General features: G+C 44.7%; 1 protein-coding gene across 3 annotated transcripts in view; it reads left to right on the top strand.

Annotated features, from left to right (window-relative positions):
• PLEKHA3 (pleckstrin homology domain containing A3) overlaps window positions 1-13331 on the top strand; it is a 723378-nt gene that overhangs the window by 177836 nt on the left and 532211 nt on the right. For 2 of the 3 annotated variants that reach the window (XM_069616102.1, XM_069616103.1), the window contains exon 2: window positions 7424-7540. The exons of the other annotated variant lie outside the window; for it this stretch is intronic. In XM_069616102.1, coding sequence (XP_069472203.1) covers window positions 7424-7540 — 117 coding nt within the window. The remainder of the gene's footprint in view (window positions 1-7423; window positions 7541-13331) is intronic. 3 annotated transcript variants of the gene reach the window in all.

Genomic DNA, 13331 nt, shown 5'->3' with positions numbered 1-13331 from the left:
ACGCGTACCCCAAATACTTGAGCCCATTCCTAACGAACCGAAACTGCCTCTGCTCGGCATATGGGGAGAGACGGCTTATTCCATGTACGAAAAGACTTTCCATCTCAATACATTGATTGTGGCCAAACACAACATTGACATGAGTTGGGGGCGCGAAAGAAATGCCTAAGATCTCTAAATGGGGAAGGGATTTGGATACTTGAATGCCAATAGAGGAAAGGATATAGCAAGCCCCGCCTACCTGGTTCCTTCCTGGTTGCCGCTCTTTTTTCCCTACTTAAGGAGCCCTCTGGCCTCCTTTTCCTTTGCAGATGGGAAGCAGGTGCAAGTGGCTCTTGGTCACCTGGCCTAAGCCCTGCCCACCTGGTGACTTCCTGGTTGCTGCTCTTTTTCCCCACTTAATTATTTTATTTATTTGCATTTTTAAAGCGCTCACACAGCCCGGGGGCATCGAGGTGCTGTTATAGGAATTTGTCTTAGTTGCGTATTTATAACGTGCTTAATACCCAGAGGTTTATAAGCGCAGACCCGGGGATCAAACCTGTGTTGCTTTGTGTCGTCTTGTTTCCAAGGTGAGCATGTTGCCGCTGATCTATCCTCCTGGGAAGCAAGCCCCGCCCACCTTGTGCCTTCCTGGTTGCTGCTATTATTTTTCCCTACTTAAGGAGCCCTCCAGGCTCTTTTCCTTTGCAGATGGGGAGCAGGTGTAAGTGGATCTTGGTTACCTGGCCTAAGCACCGTCCAACTTCTTAGCCCTGCCTCTTCCATCCTGCTCTTAACTCTTAGATCAAGGCCGTCCCTCGCCCGGGCGTCCAAAGCAAAGGGCAGTCGAAGGAAAGGGCAATTTCTGTTTGGACCTGTTCAGACTAGGTGGATCCAGGGTCTGAACCCCTGCTCAGACAGCAGGTAAGCGTGCACCAACATGTGTTTAGTCCCTCTGTCCTCACAGGCCATCCCCGCCCCTCTGGTTCCCCAGTGATGTTCCCTTGTGCCCCACCCCCTTTCTCGCACACAGGTGTTGCCTGTTTTGCTTCTTCTACCCTGTTCATCGCCCGCTCCCCCTCTACTTCTGCAGGAGTCTGTACTGATGCATTCTGGTTTCACCATCACCGTCTTGTGACCAATGCTGGATTTGACTTATATGGACTTCATGGATTTACAGTGCGTCAACCTTTCTCATGGTGGCCCTGAATCATGCTGTTCCCATCTTCATCTTGTATCCAGGCTTGCAACATTGTGTTACTACTGACTTCTGCAATTGTATTCGCTCTCCCCTCTTTGACTGCTTACTCTGTTCTCTCCTCCTCTCCCTTTCTATCTTTTGCTATCTCCTTCCCTCCTCCCCTTACTTACTTCTGTGCACTTACTTTATCAGAATTGTCGCCTGACCTAGTATGATAGCAACCTTGTCTGTCTCCTCCCCTCTCCCCTTACTTGTTCCCCCCAACCCCTCCAGCACTATCTGAAATGTCGTCAGGCCTAGTACGATAGTCGCTTATTTTGTTCCTCCCCTCCCTTTCTGCACCCCTTTCCCTCACCTTTTGTTTTCCTGGCTCTACCAGAAATGTCACCAGGCCTAGTACGGTGGTCGCCTGTCGGTTTCGCTTTCCTTTCCACTTTCCCCCTCTCTTCCTTATCTATGACTTGGCTCTTGCACTATCTGAAATGTCATCAGGCCGAGTACAATAGTTAATTTTACATCCTTACTGTTTACGGCCTGTACGAATGTCATTGTATTTTTCCTTGTTCCCTCCCTTGTTTTGAAGCGCTTTGAAATACATTGTGTATAGGTGCTATATAAATAAACTCATATATCATATCATATATCATATGGGGCCTGTGGCTGCCCACACACATTTTCCAGGATTGGAACAAGTGGGGAAATTACAAATAACTGAACTGTATGGTCGTACTGAATTCTTTTTTTTCTGCTTGATCCTTTTGTCTCAATGAACTGGGTGTACAGTTATGTTGCTGATCAACTTGTTTTTGTTCGTTCTCAGGTACTTGTAGTCCCTTTTTGTTAACTCTAAAATCAATTTGGCAGATTTAAAAAAGAAAAAAGAAAAATGTGATGTTGGACATGAGTGTTATGGAAAAATCTCATAGTGAGTGCTCTTCGCCCATAGCATTGGTGGCTAAATCTGACGCCTCATAGGGGTTCTGTATTGTATTCCATAAGGTAAGTGACGTGTCAGACTTTTACACGTATCTCATGCCCTTGTGGATTTACCGACGGAGAAATTATTTACCTCAGCTCAACCATAATTTCTATCTTGGGCCTGGCCAAAAGGGTATTGGCCCTGACGATGGGATGAAAACTGCTTTTTCCACCCCACTGGGACTCTTTCAGTTAGCTGGCTTTTCCATTTGAATTGCTTGGAACATCAGCTACATGCCATCATTTGGAGCAACCTCAGAGTGTGTAGGCATGTACAAAGATGATCTTGCCATCTACAGCGAGACTTGGAGAGACCATGTGAAAGATATGTATTTGGTTGGTCAGACTCTGAAGCAGGTCAGGCTCACATCAAACTCCGCCAAATGCAAGCTAGCCATGTCCTGTGTTAAAAACCTTCACTGTAGCAGTGGGGCAGTGAGGCCCAGGCTGAAAAGGTAGCTGCAGTACAATCCATGCCCCTACCCACGACCAAAAAGAAGTTGCAATCTTTCTTGGTTATTATCACAGAAAAAGCACAGGCCATGCAGGAAAACTATTGCAGAACTGTAGCTGGGGACATTTGATCTCCCTCTTGTTTGTTACTGGCCCCTAACATTTGGAGTCCTACATGGGTCCTCTCTGTCCGCCTTTCTAACATTATACCAGATTTAAGTATAACTTGTAGGTCTCAAAGGAGCTTTGATGGAGCTGGCTCATGACCACGCATGTCTTTGGTTCTCGCTGATATAACTTTCTTCCTTCTGGAAGGCCACTATGGGATCCATTACCGGCCTAGATCACAATGTGCTAAACCTTGAAATCAAAATCAAGTTAGCTCTTCTTGGAAGGTCATCATTACATTCCCATCTTCACGTTCTAAAATATGATCACCCCACTCTTGAATGCTATCCTGATCCGGACCATGGTTCTCCTCGTGTTTGATTATTCCAATGCCAGATACTTGTGGATTTCAAAGAAGCTGGTTTTCAAGATTGAGAAGATTTAAAACAGAGCAGCAAGGCTAGCACTCAGTGTAACACAACGATGGATGTAGAGTTCACATCAGTCTAATGGCCTTTTGTGCCTTCTACTGGCTCCAGAATTCTGAAAAGCTCAAGCTCGGGGCTGTAACCTTCCAGTGAACAGGGAATCTTCTGGAATGAGCTACATGTGATACAAGGGGAGATCCTGAGCTATATCGCATGTTGAGCCAAGACAACACCTACAATACAGTTAGCCGTTTACTCTTTGGGGACTCTACATGGTGTACAACCCTTGTCCTCTGAAGCTTCTTCTAGCGGCAATGATTGCATTGTAAACTCAATGTAAACAAGCATTGTTGAAGCCTTTAGGTTTGACTTGGGCATGGTGTGAAGCTGTCTCATGGTCTAAAACATTGGCAGATGAGGGGTGCATTTGGGAGAGGGCAGGCAAAAGGGAGAGCAGATGCAAGCCAGATAACAATGGATGAGTTTATAGCATACATGATGGTTGAATCAGGTGGTGAACTGGTGAATAAATGAATGGGAGAAAGGATGAATGAGCGTGCATCCGGAGTGATCAATGAGAATTAGAAGATGGTTGGAAGATTGCGACTGCCAGGGCAGAGGAGAGGAGAGTGGGTGGATGGATGAGCAGACAGATGCATGGATGTCTGCATTAATAACTGTGGTGGTGGAAAGATTGAATGCATGAATAAATAAATATGTGTGAGGCTGACAGTGAATAGAAATGGGAGTATGAGTGAAGATGGAAAACGACCCATTTACTTTTGTACTTTGCTCAGTATCTTTGTCACGTTTCTTGGTCATTTTGAAAATTAAAAAAATGAAAATTATGTAGACTAACTTGTGTATATTTTATTATAGAAGGTGAATTACCTCTAGTTGAACGGAGGATAGCACAGGGGCAATGTGCTGGTCTTGGAAGCAGGACCAACCAGAGCAACCGAGGGTCGAATCCGGGATGCGCGCCTAGAAACCCAACTGTGGTATTATGCGAGTTAGAAGAAACCAATTAAATAAAAATAAACAGTTGCACAACCTACATATGCTTTGTTCAATTGCAGACTGTTCTCTAATATTGTTCATGGTACCAAAGCACCCAACACATTCTTGTACAGCAGTTAGAACCCTCAATGTGTGCTAGAATACATGTAGGATGTGTGCAAAAAATGAAATCAACTTGACCTCTCATTTCTATTGACCGTATGCTACTACTGACTTTACAATGCGAGAGACAGCACAGTGGAACCTCAGCAAGGTAATATAGTTAGGGGAGTTCTTCCTTGAGCTAGAAGTCTTCTAAGGAGACCTCCTGGAAGCAATTGACTCCTGAGAAGAAGGGGCAATTGAGGAAAATGGCGGAATTGGAACTAGCGGTGACCGTTACAAAGAACAAGGTGCCTATGATGTGTAGCAATAGACACTAGTAAATTGGTCCTCAAGTTGCTGGCAGATGCTACAGAAGATCACATTTACACTAAACTGAACTACCCAGAAAATATTTCAATTGCAACTGCAGGATAATGGCCACCATTGGAGATGTAACTGAGATATTGCTGTGGTATTGTGGCAGAATGTCAAAGTTATGGGTTGGGGCTGTCACACAATGGACCTAGTATTATACTGAATGTTCCAAGGTGCCATTGGGTGGTTTTGCTTCATTACTTTTCCAGGATATCTTGTTTGGGCCAACATCAGATGTCTTGGCTGCACCAAATTCAGTAACTGGAATATAAGAAAGAAGCACAATGTGGACAACTGGATCCAGGATTTGGTACATTTTACAGTATTTTGAAAATTATGACTGATGGAAGGGCATTTAAAGACGATTATAATTCTACCTGGATGACATTCAATGAGTTATATGCATAGGTATCTGTGTTCTTTATCTGGATTTGTTTCTGTCCTCTGTTTAATGAGAAGCGTATACGTTTTTTCAGCCAGAAACTTGCTTACAAAACTTACTAAAACTTGCAAAAAGTCAATGAACAATCAGCTGAGCATCCGGGATTGGGTGTCTTGCCAAATTAGGGAGAGAGATGGTAGTTGGCCAGTGGGTGAAGGCAATTGTATTATACAGAAGCTGGGAGAAGGGCAACACATAGTACAGAACATGTTTAGTTTGTGTGAAATTACACAGTGGAGTAGGGAGTAGAAAGGTCAAGCAATGGGAGTTATCTGGCTGTACATAGAGTGAGGAACCTTCAAGGTATAGGGGGAAGATTTGTAATTCCAATAAACTGGGCAAGAAGGGCGATGTAGCTGATGGACTGGGAACAAGTGATTAGATAATGAAGTAGAGTGCAAGGAGCGTAGCAGCAAATTACCAGAGAAGGTGTTGGTTAGTGAGAGGGGGCAAGCCAATGACACATGGATTTAAAGATGAATAGTAAAAATATGAAATGGGATGGGTTTTTCGTTCAGAGACAGCCAACATGAAGGCAGTGGCTGGAGGTGGGAGAAGAGCGGGGGGCGCCAACTAGCCACTTTGCCCATTGTGGAGGAGCCAAAGCTAGTCCAGGGCAAGCACTTCGAAGCGGTTTCCCTTTTTTCCCTTTGACAGTTTGTTCCCCAGCATGCACGCCCAATGGGCCATGCAAGGCCGGGGCATTTTTCTTCCCGAGCCTTGCACGGCTCAGTGGGGATGGGGGCTGAGCAACTGCAAGCCTAAATGTGCCTAGTAGGTGCTCTCGCACCTCCCAGCACATTTAGGCTTTCCTGGTCAGCATTCTGGAGATGCTCCAGTCTCTTGTGCATGCCCTCAGGAGTCAGGAAGCTCTCTCTGATCAGACAAATAGATCTGATCAGAGAGCTTCCTGGTTCCTGTTATTCCTGCGGGGGCATCAGAGAGCCTCTGTTTAAGTCGGCGTGGGGACTAGGGCAGCAGGTAAGAAAAATGTGTTTTGTGTATGTATGTCTTTGTATCTGCATGAGTTCCTGTTGAATGTGTGCGTGTGTTTGTGCCAGAGACCGAGCCTGCCTCTGATTGTGCATTGGAAAAGGGGGGGAATCACTCCCTTCCCAAGCACAATCTGCCTCTGATTGTGCGCGGGGAAGGGAGAGGATCCCCTCCTTTTCTGAGATGAATTGGGGACGGGCGCTGGTGGGGGAATGGGGCTTCCATTTTATGTGCAGGCATCCCGCTCACCATCAATGTGAGGGGACGTTATGTCAGTACATGACATTGAATATTTTTCTGGTCATCAAGAGTGAAGCAAACATAATTCAGGTTTGCTTTACTCTTGATGCCCATTTTGTTATTAAGTGGCAAGATTGCCCTACAATGGTGGGTGAGTGTGGATATATTAACTGTGGCACTGTAACAAAACCCCCTGTGCACTGTTTGTGACTTGAATCTATAGTTTTATTTAATGAGTTGTCCACCAAAAGCCATTGCAAACTGTATGGCTTTTTAAGACAGAAAAGTGCCATCCAGTGGCAGATAGCAGATGGACAACAAGACATGCAGTCCAAGATGCCAAGTGTAGAAGTAGAGAAGAAGAATATTTGGCTACCACCCATGAAAAGGTGGTAGGAGAACCCAAAGGAAAGGCTTATTGGGCGTTGAGGGTGAATAATCTCACACCAATGGGGAGAGGTTGAACAATATTTTAGTGCAAGCAAAAGATGAACACAATAACAGCCTAGTGGCATTTATAATACTAATTTTGTATTTCTACACGTGCTGGGTGAAGATAGCAACTATGTTATCACTGTTCTGTCTCATTCTAAATGCTCTCAATTAATACATCTTGTCGAGGGTGTTGTTGTTTCTAAAGTAACCCTTTGACATACATAACGGGGAAGATGATGGATTAGTTGGCCTGTAGAATTGTATATACATGAAGTGCATTGCTTGTAGATGACCATCCATGCCGCTGGACGCAAGCAGCACAACTAAAATCCAAGTTCGCTTGTTCATATGCCTTCTGTTGCTAAATGAAGACATTATCACAGAGTCCTCCAATAGTCATAGCAACACGATAGTTAACCATTTACTGGCACCAAGGGTGCTGCTAAAAGCGAAAACTAAAATGAAAATATGGGATAAATCAAGGCATCTAGCTCTGCTGAAGATACCAAAGATGAAGGATCTTTGTCACAGGTAAGGAATTCTTTCGTAACTTTGGCACCGTGCTGCAGAGGAATTTGGGCTTCCTTTCACTAATCCTCCCTGTTAGTTTAGTGAATTGCCTGAACGAGTTCTCTCTCACAGATGCTGTTATAAAATAATCCAAATTTGTGTTCTTTTACTTAGGTTGGCAGCCTCGCTGGTTTGTTCTGGAAAATGGAATACTCTCCTATTATGACTCTCAGGATGATGTTTGTAAAGGGTGCAAGGGAAGCATTAAGATGGCTGTATGTGAAATTAAAGGTATGTATGCGATTGTGATGGTAGGACAATAAACCTGTAAAGCGATCTACATTATGGCAACCCACTTGTTTTAAAAGGAATTTCTTACATGACATAAACTTTATGAAAACATAGAGTTTTAGATTATTCTTTGAACATGTCTTCAGATATTACACATGGGTTTTCCATAGGTTCATAACTCTAAACAACACCTTTTAACAGTGCTTACGATGTAGTCTCTTTCAGGTTCACAGATTGGGGGAATCCCAAAAATTGACTACGACTCGTAGTTGTTCTTGACTTTCAAGATGCTTGATACTTGTGTTTTTAAATCCTTGAGCAACACCAGACTGGTCCCAAAAACGTGTTCATCTTAAATAATATAACATTGCATAATAGCAATGACTAGACTTTCTGAGTAGTGGAAGATCTATCCTTAATGTTTAGTTCATTCCAAGGCAAGCTTCCCTTTTTTTAGAAAGAGACTGCTAAGCTGCTCTTTAGATGCTAAATGATTTGTTTTCAACTTTCATTATCTGTGTTCTACTTCAACACAAAAGAGGGACACTTTCTGCACATCCTGTCTGCTTTTCTAAATAAATCACTTTGTGTGTACTGGAGTGCATTCCTGTGATCCTGAGTTTGGTACAGTTTTACATGGCAAAAGTAAAGCTGTGGATACGTCATGTGGTGGGAGATGATGCTTTTTTAAAACTGTTCTTTATTATCTCCCCCTTGCAGGTGGAAAGCCAGTGTGACTGGTACTGGACCTCATCACACTGCTTTCCATTATGTTCTATCGGATTGTGGATACATGTTGTCTTTTTATTATGAGCTGCGCAAGCAGTGTTTCGCTACAAAACTGGCAGTGCACTGGGATTTTCAAAATGTTAAATGTATTGACGATTGTTTAACTGGAAGCAAAATCTGATTTTATACTTTAAATGCTTTGGAATTTTGTAAATTGGAAGCATACTGGTGTCGTGTGGTGGTGGGAATATTTTCTACAAGTCCTCTGAGGGCTTGAGAAGAACAACAAATGATATTTGTGCAGGGTTTCCCTTTGTCAAACCTCACTATAGTAGTGGGTCAAAACAATCTAGATGCACTCTTAGAAAGAGGGGTGTGTAAGAAGTGCAGCTTGCACACACATCGGCATACAGTACATGAAGGTCCACACCACATAGTTCTGAAAAGGGACTCTTCATATAAAGTTGTGTATCAGAAAATCAGCACAAACAGGTAAATATTTTAAAAATGTAAAGACTGCTGAACAGTAAAATGATGTAAAAGAACGAGATTGACAAGGAGGGTTCCTGTTTGGGGCTACAAACCTTTATTTCTAAAAGAAGAAACCTATCTCTCCCTACTTTCAAGGGGCTTGCCCTGCCTCAACCTAGGAAAACTGTCAGTGACCTGTCCAAATGTCAGTCCAAAAATGTTCTCCGTCCAGTGTCAGAAACCTAGAAATCTAAGCCTAACACTTAAACCAAAAGTTTATAAAATAAAAATAAAGTTCCTCCACCAGGGGAATAACTCCCTTCTGGTGTCTTGCTTTAGTTGTCTCATAATAGTAATTCTTTCAATGTCCCTTCAAAACAGAGGGAGGGGAATGACACCCTTTCCCTGGTTCGATTTTCAAAGTTCTCCACAGCGATCCTTCAGCACTTTTATAGAAAGCTTGCATCAGTCTCTTCAACTCTTTCCAGGAAGTAGAAAAGCTCACCGCTTTGTTTGGCTTCCCTTTAATGTCTGACTGATAAATATCTTTACAGGCTCCTCTGTGTCTTTCTTGTAAACCTTTCGCAAGTCTACTTGAGCAGTGGTAATGGTTGGGCCACTTCGACGAGGGCGATGACTCCTGTTGCACTCTGCAGGAGCAGTGGTATTGACTTGGCCACTGCGACAAGGGATTTGACTCCTGATGCACTCGAAGTGAGGTAGACCTCTTCCCGGACCCCACCTGGTCTTCCCACCGTTTCCCTTACCTCTGGTGCCTTGGGGACACAGCTCTTGTTCTTCCCGGGGTAACAGGGGCCTTTCCTCCTTCCCGCGTGGCACTGCAACAGGCTCGTGGTCTTGACCTCATTTCCGGATCTGATGGTCCACCTTCCAGCGGTCACTCCACCACCAAGTGAGTCGACTCCATGCCAGCTTTCGGGAAGCTCCGGCAACATCCTGCCTTTCCTGTCCCACTCCCAGATAGATGCAATTGCTCTGGGTGCAGCATTGCGACTTTGAACTTCCTGGCTTCCTGGGGTTTGCTCGCATACTCCTGGCTTCCGTGATGAGATCTGCATTGTCCGTACTCACTTTCCTGTTCATACTGTTGATGCCGCCCTCACGTAACATCAAGACTGTCTCTTTGGCACTCCTCATGCCTCCAGTGAGCCACCTCGTTTACAATATTTGGCTGACTCTTCATCTGATTAATCCATATGCCTCTCACGCTCTTCTTCGTTTCACTTGGTCTTATACTTATCACAGTGATGGGTTTACAGTAGCACGTGGTTCTACTATCCAGGATAGATGAAAAGTGTGACCCTCAGGTTAGGGGTTTGTTTTGTGGTGGTGGTATGGACGATTTCCCCCAGGTGGACGTTGTTCTTCTCCCCTACAGGGGCGCCTTTCCCTATGAAGTGCTCCCGCATATTACCACCCCTAGTGGGACTATTGGGTAGCGACTCCTCAATAGGAAAGGGATCCCCCTCAGAGGAAGTGACAAGACCTGGTGAATAGTCACAAGTGTTCCTAAAATCCCAAACCACAATCTCTAAAGAGATACTCAACGTAATTTTACAGAGAAAGTTAAACGTTCAAGTACTTGTAGTTAGAGAGTTTGAAAAGGTTGTCCATACACTTTAACAAGACTGTCGGTAGGTAGTGTATGGTTAAAGTGAAAATAGAGGCAAGTGTTCACAGAGTCCCAGAAGAGTTGCAGAGGAGGGAATCTTCAGTCTAGTGATAATGGGGAGCGGGGGATCCGACAGGAAGAGACCCAGAACCTGGTTCTAAGACCAGAGGGCTCTTGAATAAAAGATACACCAGACTGAGTCACAGTGGCGGTTAGTGGGTAGTAAGTCTGCATGTGGAGACCCCATGTACTGGAGACAGACACCGGCAACAGATTCAGGACTCCAGGTCCACAAGGATGTCGGAAAAGGCTGCTGGGCTGTTTAGATGCTCTGTATTCTGCAGATTGTGGTTCTTGTTCCTGACCGTAGAACTTCTCATGAAGCCCCTGGTGGACAGGAGGATGGATCCAGCACTGCAGGGAATCTTAGCAGGCTTCATAAGATGATCCTCCTGGTGGTGGGCTAGAGGACAGCAGCACGTTACCCCAATACTGGCCCTTGGGGATCAGTTAGTGATGCTCTGGTCCGCACAAAGGACTATAGGACAGTATACAGAAGGGTCCCATGAAGGAGAACTGCTGTGGTGGTCCTGCCGAAGGAGACCTACAATGGAACAGGCATTTAAGTGCAGAAGAAATGCTGTTCAGTTTCCACTAGACTGCGGGGGCCACATTCCTCAGTGTTGGTTGAAGAACAGTGTCCTGTAGTTTCTAGGCATGCACTGAGGGCTGCAGTGTACGAGGATACAGCTTTTCCCACAGAACCATATTGAGTAAGAGTCTGAAGCTGGAGTCATTGGGCAGAGGAGAGACAGAATCTTGCATCAGGAGGCTCACGAATCAGCAGTACAGCATCAGCAAGAAGTCTCCAACGAGGTCTTAAGTTTCAAGACACAGTTGCAGGTAGGTTCTCAAGAACAGCACAGGATTCCCATAGATAAATGCACAGCGGGCTGGACACTATCCCAGACCTCTAACCACCATCCATGCACCCTTCAAAGTTTTGGCGGCCATCCAATCAAAGATGGTAAGCCACACTCACTGTACTGGGATTGTCAAAATGACTACTTGGATTTTAAAACATAATATACTGTGGTTGGAAAAACAGGGATTGTGTGAAATATGGAAAATTAATGTGATTTGTGACAAATGGCCTTAAGAACACACCAACTCCTGAAGACGGTTCAACGTTTTCATTGAAATTTTGGGGCAGGGCTTCACACAGGGACCTTTGTCCCTTTCCCGTCTCCTGTGGGCTTTTCCCTCCCTAGTCCAGGTGCCCATAAACATCAAGGTGTTAAATGGAGATTGGCAACTCCTCCTATTTAACAACTGACTGTCTAATCATGATGGCCTAGTGACAAACACCTGATTTAGCTGTCTCCCTTTGTACTTATTCGATGGATCCTATGCAGGGTCCCACAAAACAGTCTTTACAGTTGGAATAGGTACCATCCAGTTTCCCAAGCTCCACTTGTTCTTTCCTCTCATTCCCTAGTATTCCTTGCCTTGAACTTCTCTGTACTGCCTTTTCCTTCCCCATTCTTTCCCCCCTGTTCTTCCTCCCACCGTCTCCTCATCCCTCTCCATCTTCTCTTCCTCCGATGTTCATGTCTTTCTCTCCTCTACTCCCTACACACTTCCCTCTATTCTCCCACTACTCCCTCTTCTCTCTCCTCGAACAACTCTATGCTGCTCTTCCCTCCACTACTCTTACCCCACTACACTCCACCCGCCCCTCCTCCCACAGTCACCTTCCTTTTGCTGTCCCAGTCACCTTTCCCAACCACTCTGTCACACCCTTCCTACACTCTCCCTTAGTATCACTCGCTCACCTTACACGCAGTCTCACAACAAAGTACCAATTTCTCTCATCAACCATTACCTCTCCTTGCACACGCTTTCTGTAATACTTCTGCATGCTCTGCTGCACTGTCCTTTTTCTGCCTGGTTTCTTGGTCCACCTTCTCTTGACCTTACTCGAATAACCCACACAGACCAAGCCCCATTGCCATCATTTATCCTATCCCGCCCCTCCTGATTGGCCCTCTGCGTCAGATGGTTCCCCGAGCCAAACGCTGCCTCCTTTCTCAACCTCTGCTGGATCAAAAGTGCCAGAAAGCATAACACCAGCTTTAAGCCCTAACCCTTTTTGTACACAGTGCCACGCGCTCTTTGTAATGTAGGCACGCTGTGAGCAAAATCCATGTTTAGTTTTTATCCACGTTACACTGAGTTTTCAAATTGCTTGAACAAAAAATATGATCAGGCAATTGGCTAAAAAGTCCAGTGGATAGCAAGTAGTCCATAAAACAGGAGTAGACAAGAGAGAAGAAAGACAACGATCAAAGAATAAGAGGACGCTTTTTTCCAGAATTTAGGAGTGAGAACGAGCAGAAATTAGTTTGAACACATAGAGGGTGAGGAACTGATGCATGAAATTGGGACTGTGAAGCCACGGGAAGGGCAATAAAAAGCAATCAAGTAAGAGAGCGAAGCAGCCATGCCATGTAGGTATTTAAACACAACTGAAATAGATATTCAAAAGAGAGCCAGCAAAGGAATAGGAATGACAAGCCAGGGAAACTGGAATCACAAGTGTCTGATAAACTGAAGGGGGGCAAGCTGATGGGCAGGAAGAATGAGAAGAGTGGAGTTGCAGAGCAGCCAGGGACGTCATTTGGGGGTCGTCAGAGGTCCCTTGCGACCTACAAAAAAAAGTGTATTTTTTTTTGGTTGCAATATATGCTCCTGGGCTGTGACCAGCACTATGTGGCTCTTTGCTACTGGAGTGGCTGGCTTTCTTGTTAAGGCCCCTATAAAAAAAGAAGAAAAAAAAAAGAACAGGGGCACCACAAGTCTAACACTTTCAGCAATTACCCTAGATAAGAAAGAATAGGAATACCAAATATATGCGTCAATATATGTGTCTTTCTGGAATTCTATACAATAATTGCT

The sequence above is a fragment of the Ambystoma mexicanum genome, chromosome 9, assembly GCF_040938575.1.
Source record: "Ambystoma mexicanum isolate Mex_15411 chromosome 9, UKY_AmexF1_1, whole genome shotgun sequence".
Lineage (NCBI taxonomy): Eukaryota > Metazoa > Chordata > Amphibia > Caudata > Ambystomatidae > Ambystoma > Ambystoma mexicanum.
The sequence above is the reverse complement of the archived record's forward strand: the minus strand, read 5'-3'. Positions and strand labels throughout refer to the sequence as shown.